This window comes from Delphinapterus leucas, chromosome 3, assembly GCF_059928025.1.
Source record: "Delphinapterus leucas isolate spDelLeu-1000000601 "Yukka" chromosome 3, BTC_Dleu_Yukka2, whole genome shotgun sequence".
In the NCBI taxonomy this organism is placed as follows: domain Eukaryota; kingdom Metazoa; phylum Chordata; class Mammalia; order Artiodactyla; family Monodontidae; genus Delphinapterus; species Delphinapterus leucas.
In genome coordinates this window covers 5980216-5994559 of record NC_143131.1, presented here as the reverse complement: position 1 = coordinate 5994559, position 14344 = coordinate 5980216, and the positions used below count along the sequence as shown (strand labels likewise).

The 14344-nt window shown below is 37.5% G+C and overlaps 1 protein-coding gene across 7 annotated transcripts in view; it reads right to left on the bottom strand.

The window, feature by feature from the left end:
* Positions 1 to 14344, bottom strand: part of ICE1 (interactor of little elongation complex ELL subunit 1) — a 58926-nt gene that overhangs the window by 28441 nt on the left and 16141 nt on the right. For all 7 annotated transcript variants that reach the window (XR_016392588.1, XR_016392589.1, XR_016392587.1 and 4 more), the window contains exons 4-11: positions 14175 to 14193; positions 13303 to 13414; positions 11711 to 11787; positions 10707 to 10744; positions 8412 to 8494; positions 8154 to 8193; positions 8017 to 8073; positions 1414 to 1500 (exon numbers count right to left, since the gene is read on the bottom strand). Coding sequence is in view for 4 of the 7 variants with exons in the window: in XM_022581355.3 (XP_022437063.3) it covers positions 1414 to 1500; positions 8017 to 8073; positions 8154 to 8193; positions 8412 to 8494; positions 10707 to 10744; positions 11711 to 11787; positions 13303 to 13414; positions 14175 to 14193 (513 nt within the window). In the remaining 3 variants the exon portion in view is untranslated. The remainder of the gene's footprint in view (positions 1 to 1413; positions 1501 to 8016; positions 8074 to 8153; positions 8194 to 8411; positions 8495 to 10706; positions 10745 to 11710; positions 11788 to 13302; positions 13415 to 14174; positions 14194 to 14344) is intronic.

The window sequence follows — 14344 nt, the reverse complement described above, 5'->3', positions numbered from 1 at the left end:
GAAATCAGCAGGACTGGGGAGAAACAGCTTCTGCATACAAGGTGATAGGAAACACTATTTTCCCTGTCTAAAATCAACCTATATTAGACTACTCCATGACCATATTTGTACAATTCTCTAACTAAGGAACCTGAGTAGGTCACATAAATACTTTGCATTATAACGCAACAAGAAAACTACTATAAAACGCTAGTTCTCTTTGGATTTGGATTTTGGTATACTGCAGTAATGGTAATTGTTAGTAAAAACATGGTGTCCTAGGAAATAACTAGAAATAACCATTTGTCATATTTGAAAGCTGTAAAAATACATTTTGCAGAAGGCCTCAGGGCTCCTTGGAGCAGTGTTTGATAACAGGGCTGGGGAAGGGAAAATACAAGCGGAGCCTTAAACAGCTTGCAGTACCAGAAGTATAGAAGTACTCAAAACAGGACGGGACATGCCTAAAAGACCCAGGAGCCAAACTAAAGATGGTCCCAATAACCAAATCTGGAGCAATTTGAATAAGATAATGAAAGTACTGTATTATAACATACAGAATAAAAAATATATATATCTGTGAGACTACACTGACAGAAATAGTGAATAAACAAGTAAGTGGTGAAAAGCGACAGCTCTTCCTTACTGAAGAATTCCAATTAATACACGTAGGAGGAATGAGGGAAATACAAAAAACGCTATTAGAGTAGTAATCGTAGCAGACAAGATCCATCAATAGATGCTAAAATCTGTGGGCTACAGTTGGAGAGAAACAGAATATTTGCAGTGTCAAAGCATCTCCCTCAAGATAATCAATGAATAAAGAAGCAACAGAAATTTTACATGCAGGAACCTGGCCGACACCACCTTAAACAAGCAATCAAGGTTAACATCCCCAGTGACAATGCAGACCCACACACACTCTCCCCTGGCACACTACTGGGGAACTCTTGCCAAAAATACACAGCCTCGCTCTCATACAAGAAAACATCCCACAAACCAAAAGATTCGTATTCTCCAAAAGGGTCAGAGATGTGAGACAAAGAAAGAGCAGTAACTGTCAGACTGGGGGCAATTAAAGGAAGAATGACTGCTAAACGCAACATGGGGTCCTGGGATGGGAGGCGACAAAAGTGGGAAACTCGGTCTTCTGCGTACACCTGCCATATACACCTCCCACCATGTGTCTTCCAGTTTCCATGAATACTCCCTGACGAAAGGTGCTATTACAAAATAAAAAGCCAGATGTATTCACTGAGACTAGAAGTCACCCTGGAGGGAATGGAGTTCTGTATGAATTCAAGTACCCATCCTACTTTATTTCACTCTTTCAATGTGAGATTCAGGAGATATTAAAAAGTGAAGGCATATAATGCCCAAAGTAAGCATTTCTACTGCATGTATGAAATGTACTTCTGGAAGCTTCTCTCTCACCTGCGACACATCTGCTGCCTTCACCAGGTAGTCTGTGTGTTGTGTTTATACAGAGCCAGAGTTCCTTCAGAAGTAGTTTTACTTTTCCTGTGAAAGAGAGTAAAGTATTAAAGTCATGTCATTTGGCTCATTCTACACGAGGCCAAAACACAGTCCTGTAAAACCGGGGTTTACTAGGGAATTAGAAAACCAGGCAACTTAAAACATTTTCCCCAAATTCAATCATTGCACACAATTCAGTTAGCTACTGATAAAAAGGTCTACTGATGGGCTGAATACAAGCTCAGGTTTTTTTTGGAAGGTGGGGTGCAAACAGGGGTAGGACTCAAAAAATCAAATCTACTTGTTAAAGGCCTTTATCACCATTATGAATGCACAGAATAAATAAATCTTTGGTCTATGTATTTTCTACAGAGTGATATGAGACTGGGGTCCGGGGGGGAAGCATAGATACAATGACCGATGGAAGAGATTAGGGCTCCAGGTAGTCTACAAAGAACAAAGAACAGTATCCCCTCAGTTCCATGAGGCTATCAGAAAAGCCATCCGAGTTGACCATGCTGTCATTAACTTAGGGGCTTCATGGATCTTGGAAAAAAATTTAATGGCCTTAAGGGGAAATGGGAGGAGACAAAAATGGGTGTGTATAAACATGAATAGGGAGAGAGAATCACACATGAGCAGACACACAGAAAGAAGCATATGCTTCTATAAGGAAAGTGAAAACTTTGGAATTTTCATAAATATTTTTCAAACGGGTTTGATTTCCTAAAATGGTTAAGAATCACTGGTCCAAGTTGAAAGGCAAAGGGCAACTACAACAAAGACAGGCCTAATGAAAGTCATATAACATTAAGAATATTATACTATGGTTTTAAAGTCAATTTAACGTTAAGAACACAAATTCCCAAAAATGTTCCAAAGCAAAAAATATTCATAAAAATATAAACATGAACAGTTTGTGTCAAATATGCATAAAAAGACAACCCACACTAGTTAAAATTTAACTGAAAATAGCATTAAGTATTAGGTAATTTCAGTCCACCCCTAAGTTCTGTTACAGTTCATTGGAAGTTCTTAAATGGAATCACTTATTGAAAATACTGAAATCTCTAATCCAGTTATAGAGAGGCTAAAAAGACCAACCTTTTAAACCAAAATTTCTACAAGGAATCACAAATTTTGGAAGAGGTCAGCCCTATTTAAGTTGGCAAACTACATCGCTCTAAAAAATGAAGTCCATAGTAAGAGCACCAGGACAAATGGGGCACAGCAACAGAGAAGTCTGAAAAGTTGGACATTTCCAACCTCTCCTGAGACAAATCAGCCACTGTCACTGTGTGTGAGGTACATCCATTTTTGAGTTTCAAAATTCTATGATCAAGTAGTTTATCTACATTGTGATTTAACCTACCCAAAAGCCTGCTTCCAAATACTGTAATCCCCCTTTGCTTAAATGACCTGACCAGGATCCCTGCTTATTACGTATACCCAAAGCAGCAAACAAGGAACCTTAGAAAAAAGAAAAAAAGTTACTTTTCTATGCTTATGGAGGCTATTAACCAGAGCTAGGCCTATTTCAACTGAGCACTCATTCATTGCTTCCAGTCTGACATAAAAGAGCTAGCCATTCCCAGCAAAGCAGAAAATAATTTTCATTGTGGCATCATTAGTTGTGAACACCTCCTTCAGCTGAACTTCACACCTTCCCCTTACCCTTTACTCCTTTATCAAAATCCAGGCATCTCTGAGTACAGTATTTCTGGACTTTCCTACTCCACTGATTTGTCAGTTTCCACGTGAATAGCACGCTTCTTTAAACACGACAGTTTTATAAGTATGTTTTAATATCTGTACAGGCATGAATGTGGCTCAGAATTTTCCTTTTCAAAAATTAAATTATTATTCCGAACAGCTATTCTTTCCGATAAGCCTTCACCATCTGGTTTTAAAGTGTGTATTTATAAATACACATGGGGAAAATGCACATCTTTATGCCTGAAGTCTTTCAATCCAGGAACATAGCATTTACACATGTGTTCAGATGGTTTAGTTTTCCTTCACCGAGGCAGGCATGCTGCTTTCAGGTCTTTCCCTGGACATCTCAGGTCGGCTGCCACCTGAGATCTGGTCGTTCTTATTCTACCCGTTTTGATAGGCTAATGATGGCCCATTGTGCGTGTTCACTGTATATACCTGCACCTTCCCCAGCTCCTACACTTCTGTTTTCCTTTTTCCACATAGATAGTCACATCATTTAAAATGCGGACAATCTGACTCTTCCTTATTAGCACTCACAGCTCCTACTCTGTGTCTGCCTGGCTGCACGGCTTAGGGTCTCCAGCACACACAGAAGGGATGGAACGAAAAGCAGGCTTGCCTTGTTTCTGACAGTAATGATTATGCTCTTAGGGTTTCACCTTTCTCAAGTTCAAAATGTTTTTTTCTATTATTACCTCACCAATTTTCTTTTTTAAATGAGGAATGGGTACTGAATTGAGATGATCCTATCATTTTCCTCTTAACCAGTTGTTGTGGTATTCCTGAGATAAATCCTTAAGTCATAACTTGTCCATATTCTAAATTACTAATAGATTTGAGTTCTTAAGATTTTGTTTAGTACTTTTATAGCTTTATTCCTAAGTAACAGATTTCTGAGTCTTGAAGATATGTATGCATGTTATTCTTAATTGATCTTGGTACAGGGTTATGATAGTCTAAGAGAATGAAACAGGAAGCATTCTACATTTTTTAAGTTCTAAAACCAAACAATAATAAAGACATCAGTTTTTCACTTCAGGCTTGCTCACCTGCAAGCCACCTAGATCTTCCATGGTGTTGGATATTTAACTATTTTTAAAATTTTCTTCTGGGTTATTTTTCTGTTCAGGATTGCAACAACTAGTCCATGTCAATTTGAGTATGTTTTCCTACAAAATGGTCCATTTTATGAACATGATAAAATCTGAATATAAATTTGTAAATTAAAAATAATTCTCCAAATGTACTTTTAAAGCTTTCTCAGTCCTGGTGCGAGTCGGGTTTTGTTTCTTCCTTTCTTGATCAGATATGCCAAAGAGCTGTCACTTTCATGAGCATCGCAAAGATCCAGTTATTAGTTTTAATGGTCCCAAATCAAATGCCTTGTTTCCTATTTCATTAATTTATGTTTCCATCTTCAACAATTCCTTCCTTCTATTTTCCTTAGGTTTCTGCTGTATTTTCCTACCTTCTTGGTCATTCATTTTCTGCAATCCTTGCTTCATTTTCTGTAATTCTTGCTTTCTAACAATCGCTTAAGACCGCAAACCACTCACTGAATACTATATTGACTATATCTCAAAGATTTTAATAAATACTGCCCTGCTTTTATTTCCAAAACAGATTAGTATTTCAGTTTTTATTTTTTCTGTTATCCAAGAGGGGTTTGTATTTATTATGTGTGTTCAGTTATCAGTTTTTCAGGGCGGAGGTAGGAGAGATTTTTATTAATATCCTATGAAATATCAGTATCTTCATATCTCCTATTAGATCGTAGCTTTTCGTTGTCTAGTAAATAGTCAGCTTTTATATATGTTTGAAAAAGTATTTTAAAGAATTCAAAGTTTGTGGTTTAAGAGTTATATGTAAATCATCCATCCTGCAATTATGATTCCAATTTATCTCCTATTTAAATTCTTGCTTTTACTCTGTATTTCTGAGAAACACACTGAAGCCTCCCATGAAAACAGATTTGGTTATTCCCCCTAGAATATCCAAGCGTTTTACTTGACATAGTTTTATGCTCGAAGGTCATAAGAGCAGTATCTTCTTGATGAATTGTACCTTTAATCAATCTAAATATTGCCTTTTAATCCATGTAAATTCATTTCTAGGTGTGAATTATTTCTTTGTCTTGTATTACTGCTCTCAAGTTAGCATTTGCTTAGCATTTCTTTATCCATCCTCCTATATTCAATCTTTCTGCTTCATTTGATTTTAAATGTATTTCCTTTGAACAAATCAGAGATGGAGATCATACATAAAAATCATGCTCTACAGCTGGGAGGCTTTTCTAATATAAATATTGTATCAGTGTCCTGCTCTGGGAAGTTTCTTTCTATAGAATTTCTTGATCACATTCTCTCCTTACAGTTCTGTTCTCCCCTCTGAGAAGTCCTAGATGACTACTACAACACCTGGCTCTATGCTCCAGCGTCTTAGGTTTTCCCTAATACCTTTTATTTCCTTATCTTTTTACACCACATTCTCACAGATGTCCACAATTAAATCTCTTGGTTCATTATAGCAATCTTCTATTTGTCCACTCAACAATCCAGTCTTTCGAGTGGGTTTATTTCTACAACCTATTTTTAATATTTGAGAACCCCAACTCAGATTTCACATCAGCAGCCTACGGATAGGTTCTTAGATGTTCTCTAAGGACTCTATTTCAATTGTTATCATTTTCTTCTTGTTCATGATTTAACACCGTTTCCTCAGGGACTAGTTTCTCTTGAGCTCGGTGCCTTTCTTCCCTGTCACTGCTTTTTCTCAGTGACGTCTCTCACAGCCAGAGTACATTTCTACGGCCTCCATTTTTAGTCCTATTCCTCTGGCAATCAATGCAGGTCCTCATCTCATGAACCCACAGGACCCTGTCTTCAGAAGGAGGAAGCAGAGTGAATACGGTTGTGAGGACTTACATGGCATATATACAAATATCTCATCTTCTGGGAACAGGGGGGGCTATCCTTCGAAGCAGCCACAAGTAACCCAATTTTCTGACATCCACACCCACTCTGGGTCTTCCCATGTCCTAACAAACACTTCAGAGAACTGAACTTTGGGCCACAGCCTGTGGACCATTGCCAGGAACAGTCTCGAAGCCAGAAGGCCGCAGGCTTCTCGCCCCTTCGTTGGCCACCTGGCGACTGCCAAAGCACTGCCCCTTCTCCCGTGCCCGCTCCTCTGATGTAGGGAAGCACACACTTCTGTGGTGAAAACCTGCTTTTTGAGGGCTGTTGCTTTTCTCTGTAATTTGGGGTTTCATCACCAACTGACACCATCTGCTTTACACCTTCCTCATTAATTTCTAGCACGTTTTAACTATCCTTTTCTTTTTTTCTTAATCTTCTGCCATTTTCATTGGAATTTGAAAGGAAGGCAGACCAACAAAACCCCCAGGCAGTCTTCTCAAAAGTGAAGCCGACCCAGTGCTCGTAAGGTTTTTTCAGAAGTCAGGTATGAACAAAGAAAAGTGTTAAAGATTTACTTAAGAATTAGGTATTAAACCCATTAAGGTCCACAGCTAAATAATCAGCAGATTCCTAAAGACTTCATTTATTTACTTGTTTGGAAAAAATAAAATAAACAGTATCCCTTCCCTCACAGTGAGGATAGATTAAAAAAAAATTTATTTGAGAAACTAACTAGTTCTTTGAAGGAAAAAGAGAATGTAAGGCTAGAAAGCAACTATGGAAGGGGGTGAGGGCTGTGTTTTAAATAGTGAGGCCTGAGAACAGCAGAATCCTAAAAGAAAGAAGGTTAAAGTCCACACCTGACTGTTAGCTGGGAAAGCCCAGTGCTGCCGAGTCCGGCTTCTCTCAGCAGCACCTATTACTCAACGTCCCACTTTCCACACCTCAGAGTAGGAAGAAAGGTCAAAAGCACATGGAATGTGCATCAGTGATGGTGACAAACAGACTCAAGACCCGGGCAACTGCAAAGTGTCAACTGTTAGTCTTAAGCCTTGATCTATGGATTTAAAAATAAATAAATAAATAAAGGAAGGAAAAAAAGGTAAAGGAGACTTCTGAAGAGACACTACATACTTGCACAAAACAGTGTTAAGTGGTTTTAATAATTTCCATTTGGAGAAAACATGAGTGACATGAAAATACCATTATTTACTTATTTGCCTTTTTAAATGTATCTCTACCAAAACAGTACAAGATAGGCGGAGAAGAAATTCATAATCTCTTTTTTACAACTAGGAATGAAAACACAAAGAAGGGAAGTCAATGGCCAAGGGTCAAACAGTAAGTAGAAAAACTGACATGAAACTCCAGCATCCCCACTTCTCATGTTACACCTCCTCGTCCACAAGGTAGCAGGCTCAGTGCTGCAACGTGCCGGGGACGCTGGGGACGTCCCTGTCCTGTGAGCACCACTGCACTCCTCTGTGTAACTTCCGGCCTTCCGTAAACCCTTCTGTCTTCCAACAATACACTGCAGGGCTCTGACTCCACAGTTTCCCTGCCTGACTTTAACCATTTTTACATATTTGGCACCTATGAAATCTAATACATTAAGTTGATAAATTATAATCTAATGAGGAAACTATACTCATTTATTGAAAAGTGTGGAAAGTGTAGCTCTCCCAGTTTTCTTTCCCAAGGAATACTGCTTTTCAACTCTTTCATTCACTATATTATTTTATCAGACAGCAAGGTGATAACATACACAGATCTAATGAAGACAGGAAACAGGAGATGGCTTCTTCTAACAAAAAACATGTACAAGCCCAGGAATTCCCACAATTATAGGTAAGAGTAACAAGCAACCTCCCAAACCACTAAAAGAAATGCAAAGAGACTGAAACTAAATTTGCAGTATACTTACTTTTATCAATGCTTCCATAAGAATCACTTGAAATTTGTGTTCCAATATGTCTCAACTCTAAAATGTGGGGAAAAAACAGTTAGAAAATACTGTGTGTCAAGATAGAATTCTTAAGTAAGCATTAACTGAATACTCACCCTTTTCATTTTTCTGTTTAGAAAATTCATCAAGCTTTTCCTGTGAAAACAAAACACGAGCAGTGTTTGCAGTGGATAAAGGAGTGCTAGTTCTAGACGGGATGTAAGAGGGGGGCGACCCAGGGGCACTGCTGACTGCCCTCAGCTGGGGGCCTCACGTGTGACTCCTCATGACGAGGACCCACGGGCCTTACAGAGGACCCAAGGAGTCCCGGAGGGAAGATCTGAACATGTGTGGGCACTGCTGTCATCTATTACCTGTGTCTTCCTAAATTCCTTTTCAAGTATTTTCTTTTCATTCCTTAGTTGCTTGAAGTCCTGAGTTTGCTTGACAGCAGCCTCTTTATTTAAAGAGTGCAGTGAAGTAAGAGAGAAAAGTAATTTACCACATTTATAATTACCATTAATGAAATTCTCAAAATAAACTACTGAGAGCTTTCCTTGTTTCTTAAAATTTGAAACAAATTCTGTAAAAAGTTACTGTTCTTTCAGTATTCTATCAGAATCAGGGATAAATGCAGGAACACTTTCGTTTAAACTATTATCTACAAAACTGAAGAATTGGCATATAGGCCCTAAGACTCCTTTCCAATCCTGAAACAAGCCAACCCCAACCCTTTAGTCAGGCAACAATCCAATGTACAAGACCTTTAGAGGGAGAGGCTGTGGTCCCCTTGTTCTTCAACAATCAGGAACATTCAAGTTTTAGAGACTTAGAACTGTGATTTTATCAAGCAATAGTTAAGACCGTTTTCTTCATGTGGGGGAAGGGACAATCTTCTCAATGTTTACTATGTTTTTGCTCCTTCCTGCCTGGAGTTCCCTTGCATCAAGCCAACTCATCCTAAGTCCCTACATCTTTACATAGATCTACGTTTAAGGTATTTTTATAGCTCTCCTGTGGATCTACAGCAAATTCTTAACTCGAGTTTTTGGTTCTGAATGGTTCAAATATACTATTAAGAACCTGAGCAGTATTGACTTTATCTGAACGTGTTCACATACAATTGCTATGAAAAGTAAAATCCTATAAACACCACAGTAACAATCCTCTCCTGATTCCTCTAACAAACTTGAGTATTTCTTTACCTGATTTTTAGCCCCGTCACTTACTAGAAAAATATTTTTGTCACATGGGAAATACACTTTCGCTTCAAAGGAAGTCTGCTGTAAAAGCTTCATAGAGTCTCACAGGCATTTTAGATTCCTTTAAAAATTTTCCTTAAATAGACATTATCTCCACACAGTAGCAACAGAAGGTAATACTGAGAAAGAACACAGTGATGTTGTACTTACTGCCACACTCAATGTTTGTGCAACAATCAAATCAGAGGAAAACTTGTTAGCAAAACATTTAGAACCTAAGTCTGAAAAATTGGGCTCAATTAAGGCAAGTTAATAACTGGAAATATATTCAGCAACTTCTATTCAAATTCTCACTTCACACTCGAAATGAAAATAAACTGTTCTCCGACAGACTTGCGGTTGCCAATGGGGGCTGGGGGAGGGATGCAGTGGGAGTTTGGGGTTAACAGATGCAAACTATCATATACAGAATGGATACCAACAAAGTGCCACTGTCTAGCACAGGGAAACTATTCAATATCCTGTAGTAAACCATAATGGAAAAGAATATTAAAAAAAAGAATGTTTATATATGTATAACTGAATCACTCTGTACAGCAGAAATTAACTCAACATTGTAAATCAACTATACTTCAATTAAAAAAAAAAAAAAAAAACCCGTTCTCTGAAGCAGAGGACTACGGGAGTGATGACAGGGCAAAGAGCAGGTCCGTCAGCCCCACAGTTACAAGGGCAGCCCCAGCCCACGCTGGAGAGAAAGGAGGAGGGGATCAGGGATGGGCTGGCAGGTCACACTTGTCTCTACTTGATGTTATTTCCACGTCACAACCACCCAATAAGGAGGAGAAAACAGAAGAAAAGATCTCGGATTCAATTCCTAAAAGGGCTCTTAGCCGCCACAGGAGGGCCGAGCAGACTCTCGTGTGGCCCTCTGCCTGCTCAGTGTAGACAGAAGGCCCTGAGCAAGCTTGGGGTGCCAGGGGCAGGGGGGTGGTGGGCAGGGACACAGAGGAAATTCCCAGTGTAGGGAATCTCACAGAAATCTCTCCATCATAAGTGTGTCACAACCATCCAAATACATCAAGTTTCTCAGTACTAAAAGTAGTACCCTTTTCTACTAACCATTCATTTCGTTAGTAAAAACTGAGAGGGCCCCATGAGATTCAACTTTCAAAATTTAAGTCCTTTTCTTGATCGCTGCTTTTTACAGTAAAAGTATGGGCTGTTATTATTTTGAGTGAACACTTCAAGGATATGCCACATTCCATTTCCATGTCTATCCAGTAACTGAGAGAAGTACAGTATTCAACCTTCTTCCTAACAGTACCCTTAATACACTCATCCAGGGATGCACCATCAAAAACCAGGACTCAACTATCTGACCAAGTACTACAGCCTTGTACAGTTACCAATCATTCATACAAAGACAATGACTTCCATTAGCTGGACAACAAGAGTGCCAATTACCTTCCAGCTTTTTCACCTTGGCTTCTAATTTCTTCTTCCTGATAATATAATTGTATAAATTAAAATGGTTAAAAAAAAGTAACTTCACAATTTGTGATATACATGATTCTTTTAATTATTGAGATTTACATAATAAAGAAAATGTTAGTCACAACAAATATAACACATCAATCATTAAAAATACCAGCAACTGTTTTGAAGGTAAACTTCAGAAAGAACAGTATGCTGTTTAGTGTGTAATATATGTAAGATGGATTTTTAGAATTCTGCATTTTTGCGGCATATCGTGCCTGTGTGGCTCATCTCTGAGCCAAGCTGATGCATCCAGGTGGCATCCTGGCCTCAGTCCAGCACCTGACTGGGTGCAGTTGCTTTCAGGAGCACAGGCAGTCAAGGGCCATACCACCATCTTACAGGAGGCAGCGGCTAGAAAACTGCACTTGTTTTAGGATAGACTTCTGAGGCAGAGAAGGTAGGAAACCCTCTGAGAAAGTCTCTGAATTACTGTGACATCGCATCTACATTAAACTACTGTATGTGTAGCTCACGAGTTTTGTAAACAATGTGAATATAGTATTAAACTTCAAAACAATCAACTGACTTCTTTGGAAGAGCCCCTTTCATTAATGGAACACAGACACCCATTCCAGATGATATCTATTAAAGGAATGGTACAAAGAAGTGAGACGATAATCATGTTTTCTCTATGAAAACAAAATACAGACACACAAGCATGCATGCATAGACATAAAAACTTTTATGGAGTTCTTTGTGCAGGACTTTAACATAAGATGGCATATTTACTCCTAATTAATCCTTCAACATAGGTATAATTTCCATTTTACAGATATGGAAACCAAGGTTGTGAGACTAGTTCAAGATCACCCAGTTAATTATGGTCAACATACCCAAAGACAGAGAAAAGAGAAACACTACTGATTTAAGCATTAAACATTTTCAAAGTTGAAAACACTATTTCCACAGTTAATTTCAGAAATACTTACTGAGCATCAGTTTTCAAGCATTCTTCTTTCACACGGGCATATTCCTGATGAGTATCCTGATACAACTTCAGAGAACTCTAAAAAGGAAATAAATGTGTGTGTGTGTGTCTCTGTGTGTGTGTGTGTGTGTGTGTATATATATATATATATATATATCTCAACAATTTGAAAGTCAGTGACCACCAGTGACAAGCATTTTGACCCTGATAAGCTAAATTATTATCACTTAATAGTATGAAACTAACCAAATGAATACATATGATTAGGCAGGAAACCAAAGTACAATTCATTGAACATTTTAACAGATATAACCAGAACCTAAACAGAGGTAATATGATAAGACAGTCTAATCAAACAGAGCTATAAAACTTAAAATATACTAATTTTAAAATAACCCCAAATCTTCATAATATCGAACAGCTAATATTTTTGTTGCAGCCAATTAAAATTCAACAAAACCTAAAGAAATTTTAGAGGTAATAAATATAAGCTATTATTACTACTATGCAAAAATATAAAATAAAACATTGTACTTAATGATAATTGGGGAAAATATGTTAACACCAATCAATATGTATACCCTATGGACACTACGGAATGGGAGAGAAACATACTGAGCCTGACAACACAGTACAATATAATGTGTATAGCTCTTCCGTCACCAAAGCTCTGAGAGATAGGCTTTATGACCCCTTTTTACAGATGAGGGGTCTGAGGATCCAGACACTGAGTAATTCTTTGAACGTCACAGTGAAAGAGTGACTATTTAGGTTTATTATTCAGCTATGATTCCAATGTTCATGTTTCCTCTCAGGTATGGCTGATGACATTACTTTGTAGTCAGAGGTAGACAAAATTCAACATCTTGATTGTTTCTGTTTAATTTTCACTGCATAGTTAAATATATAATACTTCCTATAGAAATAGGAAAATCGACGCACTGTTTGAGTATGTAAACCTCGGAGAGGTGCATGGCATCCTAAAATGAAACAATTTGAAGACTGGGAGGCACAAATACTATCAGACCGAGGAGACAGGAATCATTCCGGCTTGGCAACGACTTGCCTAATGCTAACCACCTAACTTCACTGGCTTCAGAGTTTAATTTGTAAAAGCCATGAATTCTCTTCTAAGGCTCCAAAAAAACAAAATTTATATTAAAAATAAGTTTATAGCATCTAAAATAGTTTTACTTAGTGTAACTGGGTTTTGAAATGGAAAACATAATTTCTGTAATTTAAGTTTGAACTTTTGCAGGTTACTTTACACTTACAGCAAGAAAAATGGAAAAGGCAAGCAATGCAGGGCACATAAAGTCATAAAAATTCATAGCTAAAAAGGTTCCTCTACTGAACCTCTCAAAAAGCATAAGCAACTAATACAGCATTACACTAATTACTAATAATTACTGTAAGGACCAAGCCATCAATCAACTAATTCAATGTTCTCTAAGTATAGCAATACACTTAGAGTCTTGACTATCATTTATTTCCTTTGTTAAGGCATAAAATGTCCCCTTATCCCAATTATAGTAAATAAGTAGATCTTAATTTACTGACGACAACCTTCTGTAGGAAAATTACTTTAGGTACCTTTTTCTCTTCTAACTCTGCTTTTAAAGATCCCAGTTCTTCCTGACACTTCTGCAGAGGAGAAATTTTTTGAAGCATCTGTTCCACTTGGTGATGCAGAGTAATATTCTCTCTAAAAATGGACAATGCATTAACGTTATTATGCAAAAGTATCTACAGTGAATTATTAAATGTATCTACTGGTTTCAATTTTATTTCTACCTAAAAACAAAGAATCTCTCTTTTTAAATGCATTCTATTTGTACCAAAATGATTTATGTATCACTTTTTATTTCTGACATGAGTCTATTTCTAATAAAAGTACATCCAAAACCATATGAGAAGCAAGCGCAATAGGCTCTCAATCTGCTAGAGAATACAAGGACACTTGGATGATCTGCCAGGTGATCTGGCTCTTCAATCCTGAGTTCACCACCACTGATTTCAATTCAATGATAGGCAACTGTGTGGTCATTTTATAACCATATTTTGCCACCTTCTAATTGATAAATGTAATCAGAGTATAAAACATTACTAAATTCTAAGTAAGACTACTTTAAATTGATCAAAATATACAGGATAAACAACCACTTTAAACTATCCAATTCACAGAGACAACAATAACTGATAGCAATAAACTTCATCTCAGTGGCCACAAGATCAGTAAAATTTACTGAAAAATCAAACACTAGGCTGTAATTTAAGACCTCGGTAAGAAATTAATTTGGACAATTTAATAGTAAGGAAAATGTGAATCTTCTTTTATTATAAGCATCAAAGAAACAGTCTACATAATGGGTCAATTCTATGTGGCACTTTGTTGAATCTGTGTAAAAATCTAGTCCGATAAGTGTCTACCCCAAATAGACTAGGAAAACAGGTAGCTAGCTTACCTTCTTGCAAACTGCAGCTGTAAAACTTGTTAAAGAAAACTGTGACAATTTTATCTACTGACGATAAAACAATTTCATCTTGTCTGAAGATAAAACTCACCTTAAAACTTCAATAATCTGTGTTCAGTATACATATAGGCAAAATCATAATTCTTAAAAAACAACATTCA